The sequence below is a fragment of the Azolla caroliniana genome, unplaced genomic scaffold (genome assembly GCF_043228905.1).
Source record: "Azolla caroliniana isolate FFs.n. ecotype wild unplaced genomic scaffold, voAzoCaro1.0.p SCAF_3, whole genome shotgun sequence".
In the NCBI taxonomy this organism is placed as follows: Eukaryota; Viridiplantae; Streptophyta; class Polypodiopsida; order Salviniales; family Salviniaceae; genus Azolla; species Azolla caroliniana.
The window spans coordinates 19,004,935-19,018,770 of NW_028230438.1; the positions used below are offsets into that span (position 1 = coordinate 19,004,935).

Consider the following 13,836-nt stretch of genomic DNA (forward strand, 5'->3'; position numbering starts at 1 on the left):
ACACACACACACACACACACACACACACACACACACACACACACACACACACACACACACACACACACACACACACACACACACACACACAAACGAGACGGCGTGTCGAGAGGCGAGGGGGGGTGGGCAGGGGCTCGCTTCGGACGAGTGTAGGGTAACGGTGAATAACACATACACGTGCGCGAGAGAGAGAGAAGAGATAGAGAAGAGAGAGAGAGAGAGAGAGAGAGAGAGAGAGAGAGAGATATGGTAGGGCCGTTGAGTGTGGAGGGAGCAGGGGGTCGATCTGACGGTGGAGATTCAATGCCGTCGATCCTTGGCTTGGAGGCCTGGGCCAATAGGAACCTGCGCATTTGGTCCACCCAAAATTCGTGCAGTTATTTATTTATTATTATTAGTTAAATTGATTCATACATACTATTACATCTACATACATACATACATACTGTTACATCTACATACATACATAAATACATACATACATACTGTTACATCTACATACATACATACATACATACATACATACATACATACATACATACATACTGTTACATCTACATACATACATAAATATATCCATAACAGTATAAACAAAAACAAAAACAAAATATGTATTCGTAAAAAAATTACTTAAAAATACATATTATTTTAATTTCCAGAAATAACAGTCTTTTCCATAGCCAGATCTCCCTGTTAAATTTTTTTGTTTGTTTGTCTTCTTTTCCATCATTTCCTGCAGTCGACGAAGACGAAGACGACGACAGGCAACACCAGCACCCCCCCCCTCCCTTCCTTCCCTGTTTTCTTTTTAATTTTTTCTCCTTTTTTTAATTCCTGCCCCCCCCCTTTTTATTATTTTTATTTTCTTTCTTCCATTCTTTCTGCCTCGCCGCCATGGCTGCTTCCTCAGAGCTCGCAAAGAAGACCAAGAAGGCTTCTTCTTCCACCAAGAACACCGCCAAATCTGAACCTCTTCATCCTTCTTACCTCCAGGTTTTCCTTCCTTCCTTCCCAAGTCCTTCTCTTGTTTTTTTTTTTAAATTCCATTTATTCCTGTTCTATTTGTGAGTTTCTGATCATCGACTTTCTGTGTAATTCGCCTCGAAAATGGAACTGTTTTTAAGGTCTCTATTCATGCGGAAATTAAATTCTTTCGTGCATGATTCGGGCCTCTGATTTTATCGTCTCTGTGCGTGGAAATTGCTTGCTAGGGTTCCTTACGTCAGTGATTCTTATGTCTGTACACAAAAATTGATCAGAGTAGAGCTGCTTGCTGTATAATTAGACAAGTTTTGAGCGCAAAATTGAATTGTTTTGTGTAAATTTCTAGCTTTAGTCTCGGCTTAGCGTCTCTGCCTGAAATTAGGAGGACAGGCGTTGCTTAAACATTTCAGGTCATTCTTTGTCTGAGTTATTATTTCAGTAAACATCTTCGGCTGTCTCTGAATGGAATGCTTAGCTGCTCAGATTAGGGCTTCCATTCTGGGATACCTCTCAGGATTGTGTTCCGGGCAAGGCACATCATGCTGTTAGTCAGAATGAGACTAAGCGTGCGTCTGTGTTTTAGGGTTAGGGTTAGGGTCTCGCGTGTATGGAAATGGTATCGTCTTCATATGGTTTTTTAGGGTTGTCTGGTTCTCGACTGTCTCTGCAGAGTCATCTATCTGCGTTCACAGGAGGTAAGTAGTGATTAAGAGACTGGAAAAACGGATTTGAGGCAGGCAATGTCCTGCTAGAATAGCCGCTAATTTTAGCGACGGTTGCCTCAAAGCCGGTCGTTTAGTTAACCACAATGACTAACCATTCCTTTAGACTTTAGTTTGACGGGCCGTTACTTTTAACTAGGGTTAAGCATTCCGTCCAAAGGTAAACCAGATGGGTCCGTTATGTCAACCCGGGGTTGACGTCAGCGGGACTGTGGCCTAACCAGGGTTAGGGATTAGTTGGGTACGGTTACTCTAACCAGGGTTAAAGTTGAGGAGGCCCGTTAAGTTAGCGTTAGCGTCTTAACGGTGACGGACGCTTGCCGTTTCCGCATACATTTGAATGAGGCTCGTCAACTGACTAACTGTCTAACTGTCTAACTAACTAACAAACAAAATAACGGTCAAACTAACTAACTCACTCACTAACTAACTGTTAAACTAACTAACTAGCTGCGGTTAGCGGCACTGATTTTCTCTTTGTACTACCTGTTGCCCTATCTCTTACTAACTGTTACTGCCTCCTGTCTTGTTCCTGCACATACACACACACATACACACACAGATGATATCAGAAGCCATAGCTTCTCTGAAGGAGAGAACAGGGTCCAGCCAATACGCCATCGCCAAGTTCTTGGAGAGCAAATACCAGGGCTCCCTCCCTCCTAACTTCAAGAAGATCCTGCTCGTCCATCTCAGGAAGTTGGCCAAGGAGAGCAAACTCGTGAAGGTGAAAGCCTCCTTCAAGCTCTCTGATGACCTGAAGAAGAAGGCATCTTCTTTGTTGTCATCGGCATCGGCATCGGCATCGGCATCGCCAGCCAAATCCAAATCCCCCTCCACTTCATCTGCTGCTGCCCCATCGCCCAGGAAATCGACGAAAGAAAGAGGGAAGGAGAAAGGGGCTCCTGCCAAATCCGCCCCCTCCAAGGCTTCCGTGTCAAAACCTAACCCCAAGAAGAAACCATTGGCCCCCAAAACTGCCCCTAAATCGGCCCCCAAAGCGGCTGCTGCCTCCAAAACAGCCGCCAAGCCTGCCTCCAAAACCGCCGCCAAGCCTGCCCCCAAACCCCCCGCCAAACGTGCCTCCAAAAGCCCCGCCAAGGTTGTGCCACCCCCGAAGAAGAAGCCGGCTGCAGATAAGAAGCCCAGCTCCACCGCCATTCGGTCAGCTGCTAGGTCTGCCGCCAAATCGGCTGCTAAACCTAAACCTCCACCCAAAACCGCCCCTAAATCTCCCTCCAAAGGAGCTGCTAAAACAGTTGGTAAAGCCAAGACAACCACCTCCAAATCCCCCTCCAAGAAAGCCAAAAAAGCGTAGTATAAAAGTGCCCCCTTCTTTTTTCACTTTCATTATTAAACTCTCTTTTGTTTTTATGTCTTCTAATCTCTCTCTCTCTCTCTCTCTTTGGATGTCTTTGTTCTGTGCTTGTGGTCGTTTTAGGGTTCCTAACTTTGTAACTGCTTTCTAGGGTTTCTAACTTTTGTTTTTTAGGGTTTGTAGAGATGGGGAAGAAAAAGAAACTTGTAATGCTTTTTCTTTGTAATTTCCTATTTTTCTTTCCCTCCCCACCCCCCCCTCCCCTAAACCAAAACCAAGCAGAAGAAGGAGAAAAATGAAGAAGACGTGAAGTGAAATGTACACGAACCGATTTGTTTGATTTTTATCTGTTCTTTACTTCGAGAGAAAAACAAGAACAAGATATATTCTCAGACAGAAGATGGAAAAGAAAAATCTCTGAATTTGTGCCAAAAGAAACATGGAATTTGCTGTTTTTTTTGGGCTTAATCTGTAATCTCTCTTTTTCTCTCTTGCGTTTCTGTTATCATGTGGTGTTTTTGTTTGTTTAGAAATGAATAAACAATGAAAAGAATGATTGATTGTAATGTAATGCATATAATAATAGCAGCAGCAGAATAGCATATTATCTTATCTTTATCTCTTCTCTCCATAATGAATACTATCTTATCATTTGGTTGGGATAGAAACGTGTATGTGTGTATGTATGCATATATTGTTTTGGTAGTATTGTATGTATGTGGACTGGTAGTGTATGCTTTATATATACTCATAGACTGCAGTAGAAGATGTAATACTGATTTGATGGAATGCTATATATATGCAAGGGCATTTTCATCACACTAGGGCTTCTGATTTTTGCTTGTATATGCATGTGTGCACCATCCACTGTTTTGGAGATTGTTCCATAGATTCTCGACAATAGGAGAGCACTTTCTTTTTCTCTGTTCCTTTGGGTAGATTATCGAAGAAAGCTTTGTATTTTGTGATCGATGGTGGCAATTTGTAGTTATTAGTTGTAGATAAGGAAAGAAACTTGTCTTTTGCTATGGTTGGTTTTTGTTGATGTGAGGCAACATTGATCATTTTAGTTGGGTTGTCAAAGAAGAAAGTTGTCTTTTGCTTGTGCAAATTGGTTTTTTATAATGCAATTGTTCTTTGCTTTTGTTGTGAAGTAGGGTATATAATTGGTCAGTAATATAAAAAGTAGGTTGTATTTGGTCAACATAATATGGCTGGCCATTTGTGTCTTTATCTTTGCGAAAGCTGTCAAAAGAGCCGAGTTGTGAGAATCATCAAATGCAATTTCATTTTTGGCTATTTTCTTGTTGCATAGTATCCATGGAGAGCAGTAAACAAGAATGAGTGTACAACGAAATCCTTGAAAGTGATTCGAGCAATGCTGTATGATACAAAAAGATAAAGAAACCACTTGATTTTATGTTTGGTGCCCAAACATGTGACACAACCTCTAATATGGCATTAGTGGTTGGGTTAGGTTTTTCACTCACCAATTGGGAAGAGCAAGTGTTTTTAAAAGAGCCTTGTGTTTTGCTTGGGGAACTCATTGATCCTTTTACTATGAGTTTGACCTAACTATGAGCTTGGCTAGTTGTGTCTTAGTTCCAAATGTATATTGTGTTGATAACTTCTCTAAAATTTCTATGCATTAAACCCTGAAGTTTGGTTTTTTGAAATGCTTTTTATTCATGAGATTTATGTGCAATGGAATGGTTGAGAGCAAAAGCACGAGTATGTGTAGAGAGATATGGATTGGTTTTCTTATTATCATCTTTGAAGGTCAAATATCACCTACGAAACAAAAAAGATAGTAATGGCTGTCGATGTTCAAGAACTTTATTATTGGATGTCAGAATTGAGAGTGCACATTGTGATTGTGAGAGAAATTTTGTGAAGATTGGGTTTGGTTGATGATGCGTGCAAATCGTAGTCATATTTAATCAAAGGGAGAGTGTTATGTGAAAGTGTGATACACAAGAGTCTCAACCTTGTTTCAAAATGTGAAGAGTCTGTTACTCTCATCACTTGTGCTCCAATGACATATCAAGTGAGTGTGAGCTAAGTCACATGAAAGCAATGGTTTAGATGATAGACAACAGGACGGGCTGTAACATGTAGGTGAAGAACATGTTTTTGTAGTTATGTATTGTGGAATAATGTGTGAAGTGTGAGCCTCCACAATTTTCTCATGTAATGATACATTGGGGTTGCAAGAAGGCCTCATTCATAGAGGAATTTATTGATTGATCATTAAGCAAGTGTGTTGCATCCTATCATCCAAACCATTTTTCTATATTGTGTGGTTCCCATGTGAGTCTTGGAAATCGATAGAGATTTTTTTGAACCTTAAACATGTATTTGACAACGCTTTCAATGACAATTATCTCAATGGGAAGTGATCTCGTCTCACGAAAGAGGGTGTATGCCATTTGTTTCATGACTTGGAAAAACTTTTTGAGTCTTAGAAGTCAATGTGAGGGATCATTTTTAACCTTAACTATATATGTGATAACCCTTTCTATGGCCATTATCTTAATGGGAAGTGATCCCATCTCACGAAAGAGGGTGTATGGTGTTTGTTTCTTGACTTGGAGAAACTTTGTAAGAAAATACTTTTGTACATTTTCAAACTCTTTTCACTTGGACATAGGGATGCTACCACCCCCATACTTTTGCCCCACGCTTCCATCCCATAGAGAAGCGTCAATGTCACCAAAATGTTGTAAATGTATTTCTGGAGGACCCAACACTTAATTTATCCATGATTGCATGTGTTCTCAAATGCATGATATGCTCCCTTTTCCCACCCTAATCAGCCGATAACACATTCATTCCATCTATGGAACTTCAAGGCCAAGGTATTTGCTTTCCACACTTTCATGTTTTCCCACCCTAATCGGCCGATAACACATTCATTCCATCTATGGAACTTCAAGGCCAAGGTATTTGCTTTCCACACTTTCATGTGGTTCATTATTTTATAAAATGCATGGTTTAACTCTTCACAAGCATACCGTTTTGTTTTAAAGTTATTGACACTCAACTTTCAGTGCATGCAAAATTCTTTGGATGTCCTCATAAGCTTTTGTGCATCTCCTAAAGTATTGGCAAAAGGTACTACATCATTTGATTAGAACAAAACTTGTAAATCATTTGTTCTAATTCATCTGAAATACATAAACTAAATAGAGTTGGGGAGAATAGGTATCCTTCAAATGACTTTCTTTCATTAATACTCGAAGGGTTACAAGGTAATCGATAGTGCTATGGTGTTTTCGAAAACCAACCTTGTCCATAAGCTCTCTTGCCCTTTTTTCTAGCCCATGCACTTACCTTTAGTAGATATATATATATATATATATATATATTAACGTCCTCTAAGGCCAAATTTGGCCCATGAAGAGAGAGAGAGAGAGAGAGAGAGAGAGAGAGAGAGAGAGAGAGAGAGAGAGAGAGAGAGAGAGAGATGTAGCTCAGTTGGTAAGGTTGCCCAATGGAGACCAGGTGGTCATGGGTTCAACCCCTATATTCCATCCACAATGGCATCTAGTGAATTAAGATATATATTCCATCCACAGTGGCATCTAGTGAATTAAGATATATATAAGAAGTATATAATAGTGAGGTGCGGAAGTTGGGTTTCGAACCCAGAGGCATCTAGTGAATTAAGATATATATAAGAAGTATATAATAGTGAGGTGCGGAAGTTGGGTTTCGAACCCAGAGCCAGAACACAGTGCTTGTAGTGCTAACAACTTACCACTAGGGTAAGGTAATTACAATAAAGAGAGAGAGAAGCAAGCTTTACATAGTATCTTTTGCATATAGTGATGTGTTGTGTTGTGTTTCTTGTGCCTTTTGCATGTATTGGTTAGTGACTACATGCTAAAGGACATTGGTTGGTTTACATAGTGATGTATTGTGGTCGTTTGATGGATTGTTTGGGTCACTCATCACGGGTGAAGTAATCTTTGACCCTTGCGATTGTGGCCAAGTTTAGAGAGTACCATAATCAAACATGATATCATAAGATATGCAAGTTTAGAGAGTACCATAATCCTTCAAACATGATATCATAAGATATGCAAGTTAAGTTTCATTCTTACTTCATTGGGTACATGCATGTATGTGATATTGCAAAACACTCTTTAAGTTCAAAATATAGATATTCTTTTCAAAGAAGTGATCATGGGAGACATTGTGCAGTTCATTTGTTGGGCATTAATTCATAAGATGTGAATTAATGCATACTCATGCCTAATGTGTGTGCAACATGTGAGTTCATCATGGAATGTGCCATGTTTTTGTACTAGTCTAGTGGAACTTTTGTTTTGCTACACCATTTTTTTGAAGTGTGTAACAACATATGAATCAACCACAAATCTCTTCGCATTGAGGAATATTGTCCATTCATTAGAGAAGTATTCTTTGCTCAACTAGATTAAAGATATTAGATATGTCAATCGGTTGTTTTCTCAACACGAGTGCGAAAACACTTGAACCTTTTCAAGTATAAGGTGGGCCACATGTAGTGGAATGTTTGTCAATGAAGGTCACATAGTTATGACATCCATCAAATGTCATGGCTTGCATGAGTTGCCATACATCCAAGTGAATGATGTCTAATAGTACACTATCCCCATATTGCATTTGTGGGACTAGGTGGTGCCGAGTTAGCATGCTTCAGACATGTTGTTCACCCGATTTTCATTTGAACCTAAAAGTTCACTAACATTGTATCAATCATAACTTTTAGGTTTATGTGGTCAATGCATTTGCGCCACATTTCAATAATGATTATGGTATTTTGCCCTTTAGAAAATATCACTATTTCAACTTACTTTCATTGAGGATAAACATTTGACCTTCTCTTTGACCATGAGCAACTTGTAGAGTCTAGACATATGTCCTTGAGGACTTTAATGAAGCACCCATGTTAGTTGGAGTCCACTTGCACTCCTTGCGTCATCATTTGCTTGACATAGATTGTATTTTTCATAATTGTGAGCACATTAAAACATTCTTGAGATATCTATCCAATGTCTTCATGGTCATCAAATAATACATCACTCACATCTCAAACTATGATATTAGCATTATGATATTGAGTCTGAGAATTGAGTACTTGAGTTGTGTTTAGTTTAGTAGTCATTGTCTAGAAGCCTTTGCACTACAACTACAAAATGTACATATGATTGTATGTTTAGTACTTCTAGTACTAAGTTTCGTCGACAAATGCTTCATAGGTCTTGAACTTGCAAAAACATCGTATTCATAATAACTATGGTCAATACTTTCTAGCAATTTCATACTATTAATCTATGATTGATTTAGCATCAACACTATTACTTTAGTCTTCTATGTTTACTATTCTTGAATAAAAACTTAGTACTATATCGTATCAACACTATTACTGTAGTCTTCTATGTTTACAATCCAAATGATATGAGGGTGATTATGGATGCCCTCAAATTGTATGGATTAGTTGCTCGATTTCATGACATTAACTTCAACAAGTCCAAACTTCTACCCTTGACACCATATAGTTGGCATCAACGTTTGTGGCCAGGTCAAGTTGTTAGCCCAAATGAAATGGTTAGACATCTTGGCTATCAATTGGGATGGAATGCCACAGGGAAAAGAAAGGTTGAATGGGTCTTGCAAAAAGGGAGACAAAAGCTAAGCTATTGGACGATTGCAACATGGCCACTCCATGTTAGATTGAGGATAGTGCAATCTATATTCATGGTTTACATGCAGTATTACTTAATTATGATTGATTCGCCGAAACACATGATACAAAAGATTAACTCATAAATCATAAACAACATTTGGTGCTCTAAGCTGTCGCATAGAGGTATACGACTCCTATCACTACAGAAGATATGCACTCCACGATTGAGTGGATGGCTAAATATTCTTAATTTGCATTTGCATATGTTGGCTAAAAAAGCTACTTTATTGCCAAAATTTGCTGAAAAAACATTGCCTTGGGCAATAATGCTATCTAATATGTTTGATCATTTGAAATCCAAGTCATTTGGCTCATGGGATACTAACCATTGCGATGTAGTGTTTGGAAAGCTTGATGAGCACATCAAAGGCTGTCTGTTTAGCTCAAAGCTTCTAAAGCACTGGAAGGAAGTATTGCACCACATAAAATGGAGAGGCATGAATTCAAAATCAAGGAACTCTTTATGCCTTGAAAGCTTACATTGGAGTGCTATATTCCCACAGCCACTAGCTGAACAAGAGCATATGAAAGCATATTTTTTAGCAAAGAAGGGGCTGAAATCAATTGCAGATGTGGTAAATGACTAAGGTCACTTATTGCACTTCAATGACAGGACATGTCGTTATAGTCTTGGGCCACATCATCACGTTATCTAGAATCAAGTCATAGAGTTGGTACTTTCCTTTGTACCTGTGCCACCTCTAGATGGAGATCGTAGGATTTAGGATTGGATGTTACAAAAAGGGAACATTGTTATTCCAGTGCATAACATTACAACACATTTAGTGTATATTATGTTGTTGCAACTTGTCCCATGGTTTCACGAACATGCAAATGCATAATGGAACCTACACAAAACGCAATCATGGTGGAAAAATAGTCTTACAAGCTTATGGAGCTCTGGTCTTCCACTTAAGAAACGATTATTCCTATGGAGATGCTTATTGGGTGTGCTCCCGACTGGGTCGAATCTTCAAAAGAGATCGATAGCCTCGCTGCATTGTGCAAGATGTGGTGGATGATTGGAAACGGTCCCACACTTATTATGGACTTGCTCATTCACAACATTTGTCCAAAGACTAAGTGCATCTCTTTATCACAGATTTCCTGGCCAAAGGTTTGGTAAACACTTTTGGATATTTGGACAAATTCTATGCGCCCTATCCAACAATGCCTATTTTCTCCAATGGACACGATTTTGGGCACTCTTGACCATTTGGACAGCCAACAATAATAAGGTCTTTGATCGAAACCAACTGCATGAAGTTAGCTTCTTTAAGCAATCCCTCAAGAAATCTCTATTTGATTGTCTGCAACTTAGAGACATCACACTACAAATTTACAATCTTTACTTTGAGTGCTTTTAAGATCTTTAGTGTCTAATCAACACTTGTATATTTTTCTTTATTCTTTGTGGGTTTTCACCTCACTTTGAGGTTCCCACTAGTAATGAAAGTGTTACTAAAATAAAAAGTTATTATGCATCAATACTATTAATCTAGTCTCCTACATTTAGTATTGTTTACTAATAGTTAGTACTATTCTCTCATGTGAATTTTAACCCAATTCCCTTTTGATGCACAATGCACATTGCGCCCTTGATACTAGATTTCCTTATATTGTAGGATTGAGTAACACATATATGTTGTTCACATGGAACTTTTCTCCATGTTGGTCTAACCTTTATGTTAGAGACAACACATTCTAAACACATGAACCAAGAAGGTTATATAAAATAAGATTGGGAGAATCATATTAAGGAGAAGTGGGGATAAGGTAATTTGGGCTAGCAAGGCCATAATGGGGGGCATTATGCATGTTTTGGTTGGGGTACTTGGGTAAGAACGGTTCATTGGAGACAACAAAGATTTTGAGAAGATGGTGGGATGTTCTCAAACATGTTTTCAGTTGTCTCAAGGAATTTTTGTGGGGCTCAATGGGGCCATTGAATTGTGTTATGTGGCACAAAGTTAGAACCTGAAGAACATTTGAAAGCGTGTCATGTGGCTTCTTGATTATTACTTTGGTTTGTTGGCCGCTCACCTTGATTGACTTTGTGATTGTCATTAGTGGGATACTTGTTTTTGTGTCTATTGGTATTAAAGACACCCCAATCTCATTGAGTACAGTTTTTAACATATATATATATATATATTATTGAAAAATAGTGTTTAGGAAAGTACTTAAGGTAATAAAGGTTATAGTAAGAAATAGTAGACTAATGCTACCAAATGGGACCTATAATCGTAAGAAATAAACAAGAATCACATAAGAATCATATAAATAATTTCATAACCGAGTATAACATGATTTCAGATATGAAAACAAAGAAATAGAAGAAGAAATATGAACATGCAACATTCTTACAAGGAATATGAATATGAATTTGAAATATTACAAGGAATCATGTACAAAACCCTAAAAGTCGCTCTGAAAATGTCACTTAGAGTGTTTTGACTAAGGGAAACAAAACCCACTAGACGAACAACTACTAATATTTCCTCATTATATATTATTATTCATTGCAAACTCAAAACAACACCAAATTTGCGCGAGTGAAAAGCCACAGGATGTAGCTTCTCATCGTCACCTTGTTGTGACAAAATACCATCGAGGGCGAAATTTGACACGTTTGCCTCAATGATATATGATTTATGCATATCAACATGAGCTAGAACAAGAGCCGATGTAAATTCTTTCTTGAGACCATCAAAAGCCGTGTCCGCTTCCTTAGTCCAAACAAACGATTGTCCCCACGATTTCAAATATGAAAACGATGAAATGGAGAATGCTTGGTTGGAAAAAACTTCAAATTTAATTTAAGGTAAAGACTTTAATGTGAGGGGGGAAATAGCCCCCAAAATTGTAAGATCCTCTCATAACCATTTGTCCCCATTTTCTCTCTTTATTGCACTTTGTACTACCCCCACCCCACTACCTAAAAAGAATGTTTTTCGAAATTATTATTATTATTTCTTAATTTTAAATACCAATTGTATAAAAAGTTGCCCTAATTTTTTAGCCAAAAACAATACTTTTTTGGTATATCGTAGTTTGCTTTTACCCACCAATGCATATTAATAGTGGTGTCATAATATTTTTGCAAGCTCAATAACTAGTGGAAAAAATGACCAAACTAGCGGTTTTGTCTTTGATCTAAGATGGTGAACAATACTTTTCTTATGAGTTCACAATGGCAAATAATAAGTTTATGATGAGTTCATGGGTCAGAATTTGTTGAACTAGTTTTCATGCTGCCACACATCACACCAAAGCAATACAATGAAGTAAAAGAATGGCACATCATAGAAGCCACCCTTATCATTGTTAATGAAAAGAATTTGTTAAACTCATGCCAACGGAAAGTGGTGTGCACACTCAATTCACCTCACGAATTTGTCTTACTACTAGAGTGCATCATGTGACTCTACATGATTATTTTTATGGAAAAAATGGTGATTTGTCACACTTCAAAGTATTCAGCATCACAACTTATGTGCATATACTTGGTGAAGTGTGATCTAAGCTTGACCCAAGGTTCAAAAAGTGTCTTATTAAATTACTCATTTGAGAGGGATACACGTGTTTTAACCCTTTGACTTGCAAATTGTGTATAAGCTAAGACATCATGTTTCATGAAAACACATCCTACTATGCTCTGAGGCTAACTATATATTAGATAAACAAGGATTTCTAGCTTGAGGTCGATACCAGAATTGAGAATACCATCAAATGATGTCCACACTAATAGTTCAACTTTGATTGAGTCGACGAGTAACGAAATGCAGGCAGATGCGATGTGATTTGAATGTTCTATCCCCACTTTGTCCCACACAACCCACTTGTCTTAGGCTCTAGCAAAGGGAAGGTAAAGATGCTTGAGCATGACACTGAACACTTGAGCTCTAATGAAGAGGATATGTACTCAACAAACTTGACTCCAATTGATGATGAGTTTAGTGTTCTTATCATCATGACCTCAAAGGTGAAGAAAGACATAAAAAAGGTAAATGAGCCTCATCACCTGGTTTGCCTACAATGACTATGGCACAATAGGTAGACCTATCCCAAGCTAGAAAGTTTCCCAAAATTCCATCTGAACAAGGATACATGTCCATCATAGAGAAAATGAACAATCAATTTGCCAACAAATTTAATTAGATGAAAGATATGAGCAAGGTTAGTACTTTGATGCAATTGAGATTATTTTGACAACTCACAAGGATTTCGTTTTTTCAACACCAATATATTGTGGTGTCCCTTTGATGCAAGTGCATGCCTTCATGCTGTGGTGTACGTGTTCCTTTGTGCCACCCTTTTAACATGGATGTAGCTAAGTTAACCCAAATGGGTACCTTTGTATCAACTATAAATTGAGCAAGAAGTAAGAAGCTAGGCAAGATGGTTTTGATTGTCTTTATGTGCATTTCACAATATCTTGAACTTTTAGTTCAAATTTGGCCTGGTGAAACACAAGTTAACCTTGAACCCATTGAACTGAAACTTTGAAGTTGCAATTGAACTCTTGGCCCATCATACATGAGTTGAGTATAAGTACATCATCTAAAATTTGATCTATTTGATGATATCTTAGCTCGGTTGACTACTCGACTACACAAACTGAGTATCAGAGTACATGAACAACACACACATTGCAATAATTTCTGTAAAGTTAGAATTCTTATTTAGCTCTAATAGGTACATGGACACCAATTAGGCTAACAATTTTACTAATCAATGGTTGAAATCAAGTTTCCCAAAATCACTAGGAAGTTACACCACTCATAAAGTAGTATGAAGCAACCTAATGAGGTGCGGAAAAGCATTGAGGCAAATTATAGGAGTGTGGCAATTGCCTCTTTTGAAGTCATCTGCCTTAAAGAAGATTCTAAAGTATGTCAAAGACCATATCAACCAACTAGTCTTGATCCTTTGTCACAACCTCAACAACATTCAATTGTTGTGAAACCTAGTGTTTCATTCATAAATGAAGGAAATTGAGGCGAATTTCCAACGCCTTTAGGCCGACTATCAAACAAAATATCTTCACTGAAGCACTTATTGGTGTACTATTAATT

The 13,836-nt window shown here is 38.1% G+C and overlaps 1 protein-coding gene across 1 annotated transcript; it reads left to right on the plus strand.

Annotated features, from left to right (window-relative positions):
- The first annotated feature begins 831 nt into the window (after positions 1-831).
- LOC147866406 (uncharacterized) lies at positions 832-3,078 on the plus strand. The gene is made up of 2 exons (XM_087316851.1): positions 832-993; positions 2,269-3,078. Exons 1-2 carry the CDS (start codon positions 895-897, stop codon positions 3,022-3,024), a joined length of 855 nt encoding a protein of 284 aa, XP_087172977.1. The 5' UTR covers positions 832-894; the 3' UTR covers positions 3,025-3,078.
- The last annotated feature ends 10,758 nt before the right edge of the window (positions 3,079-13,836 follow it).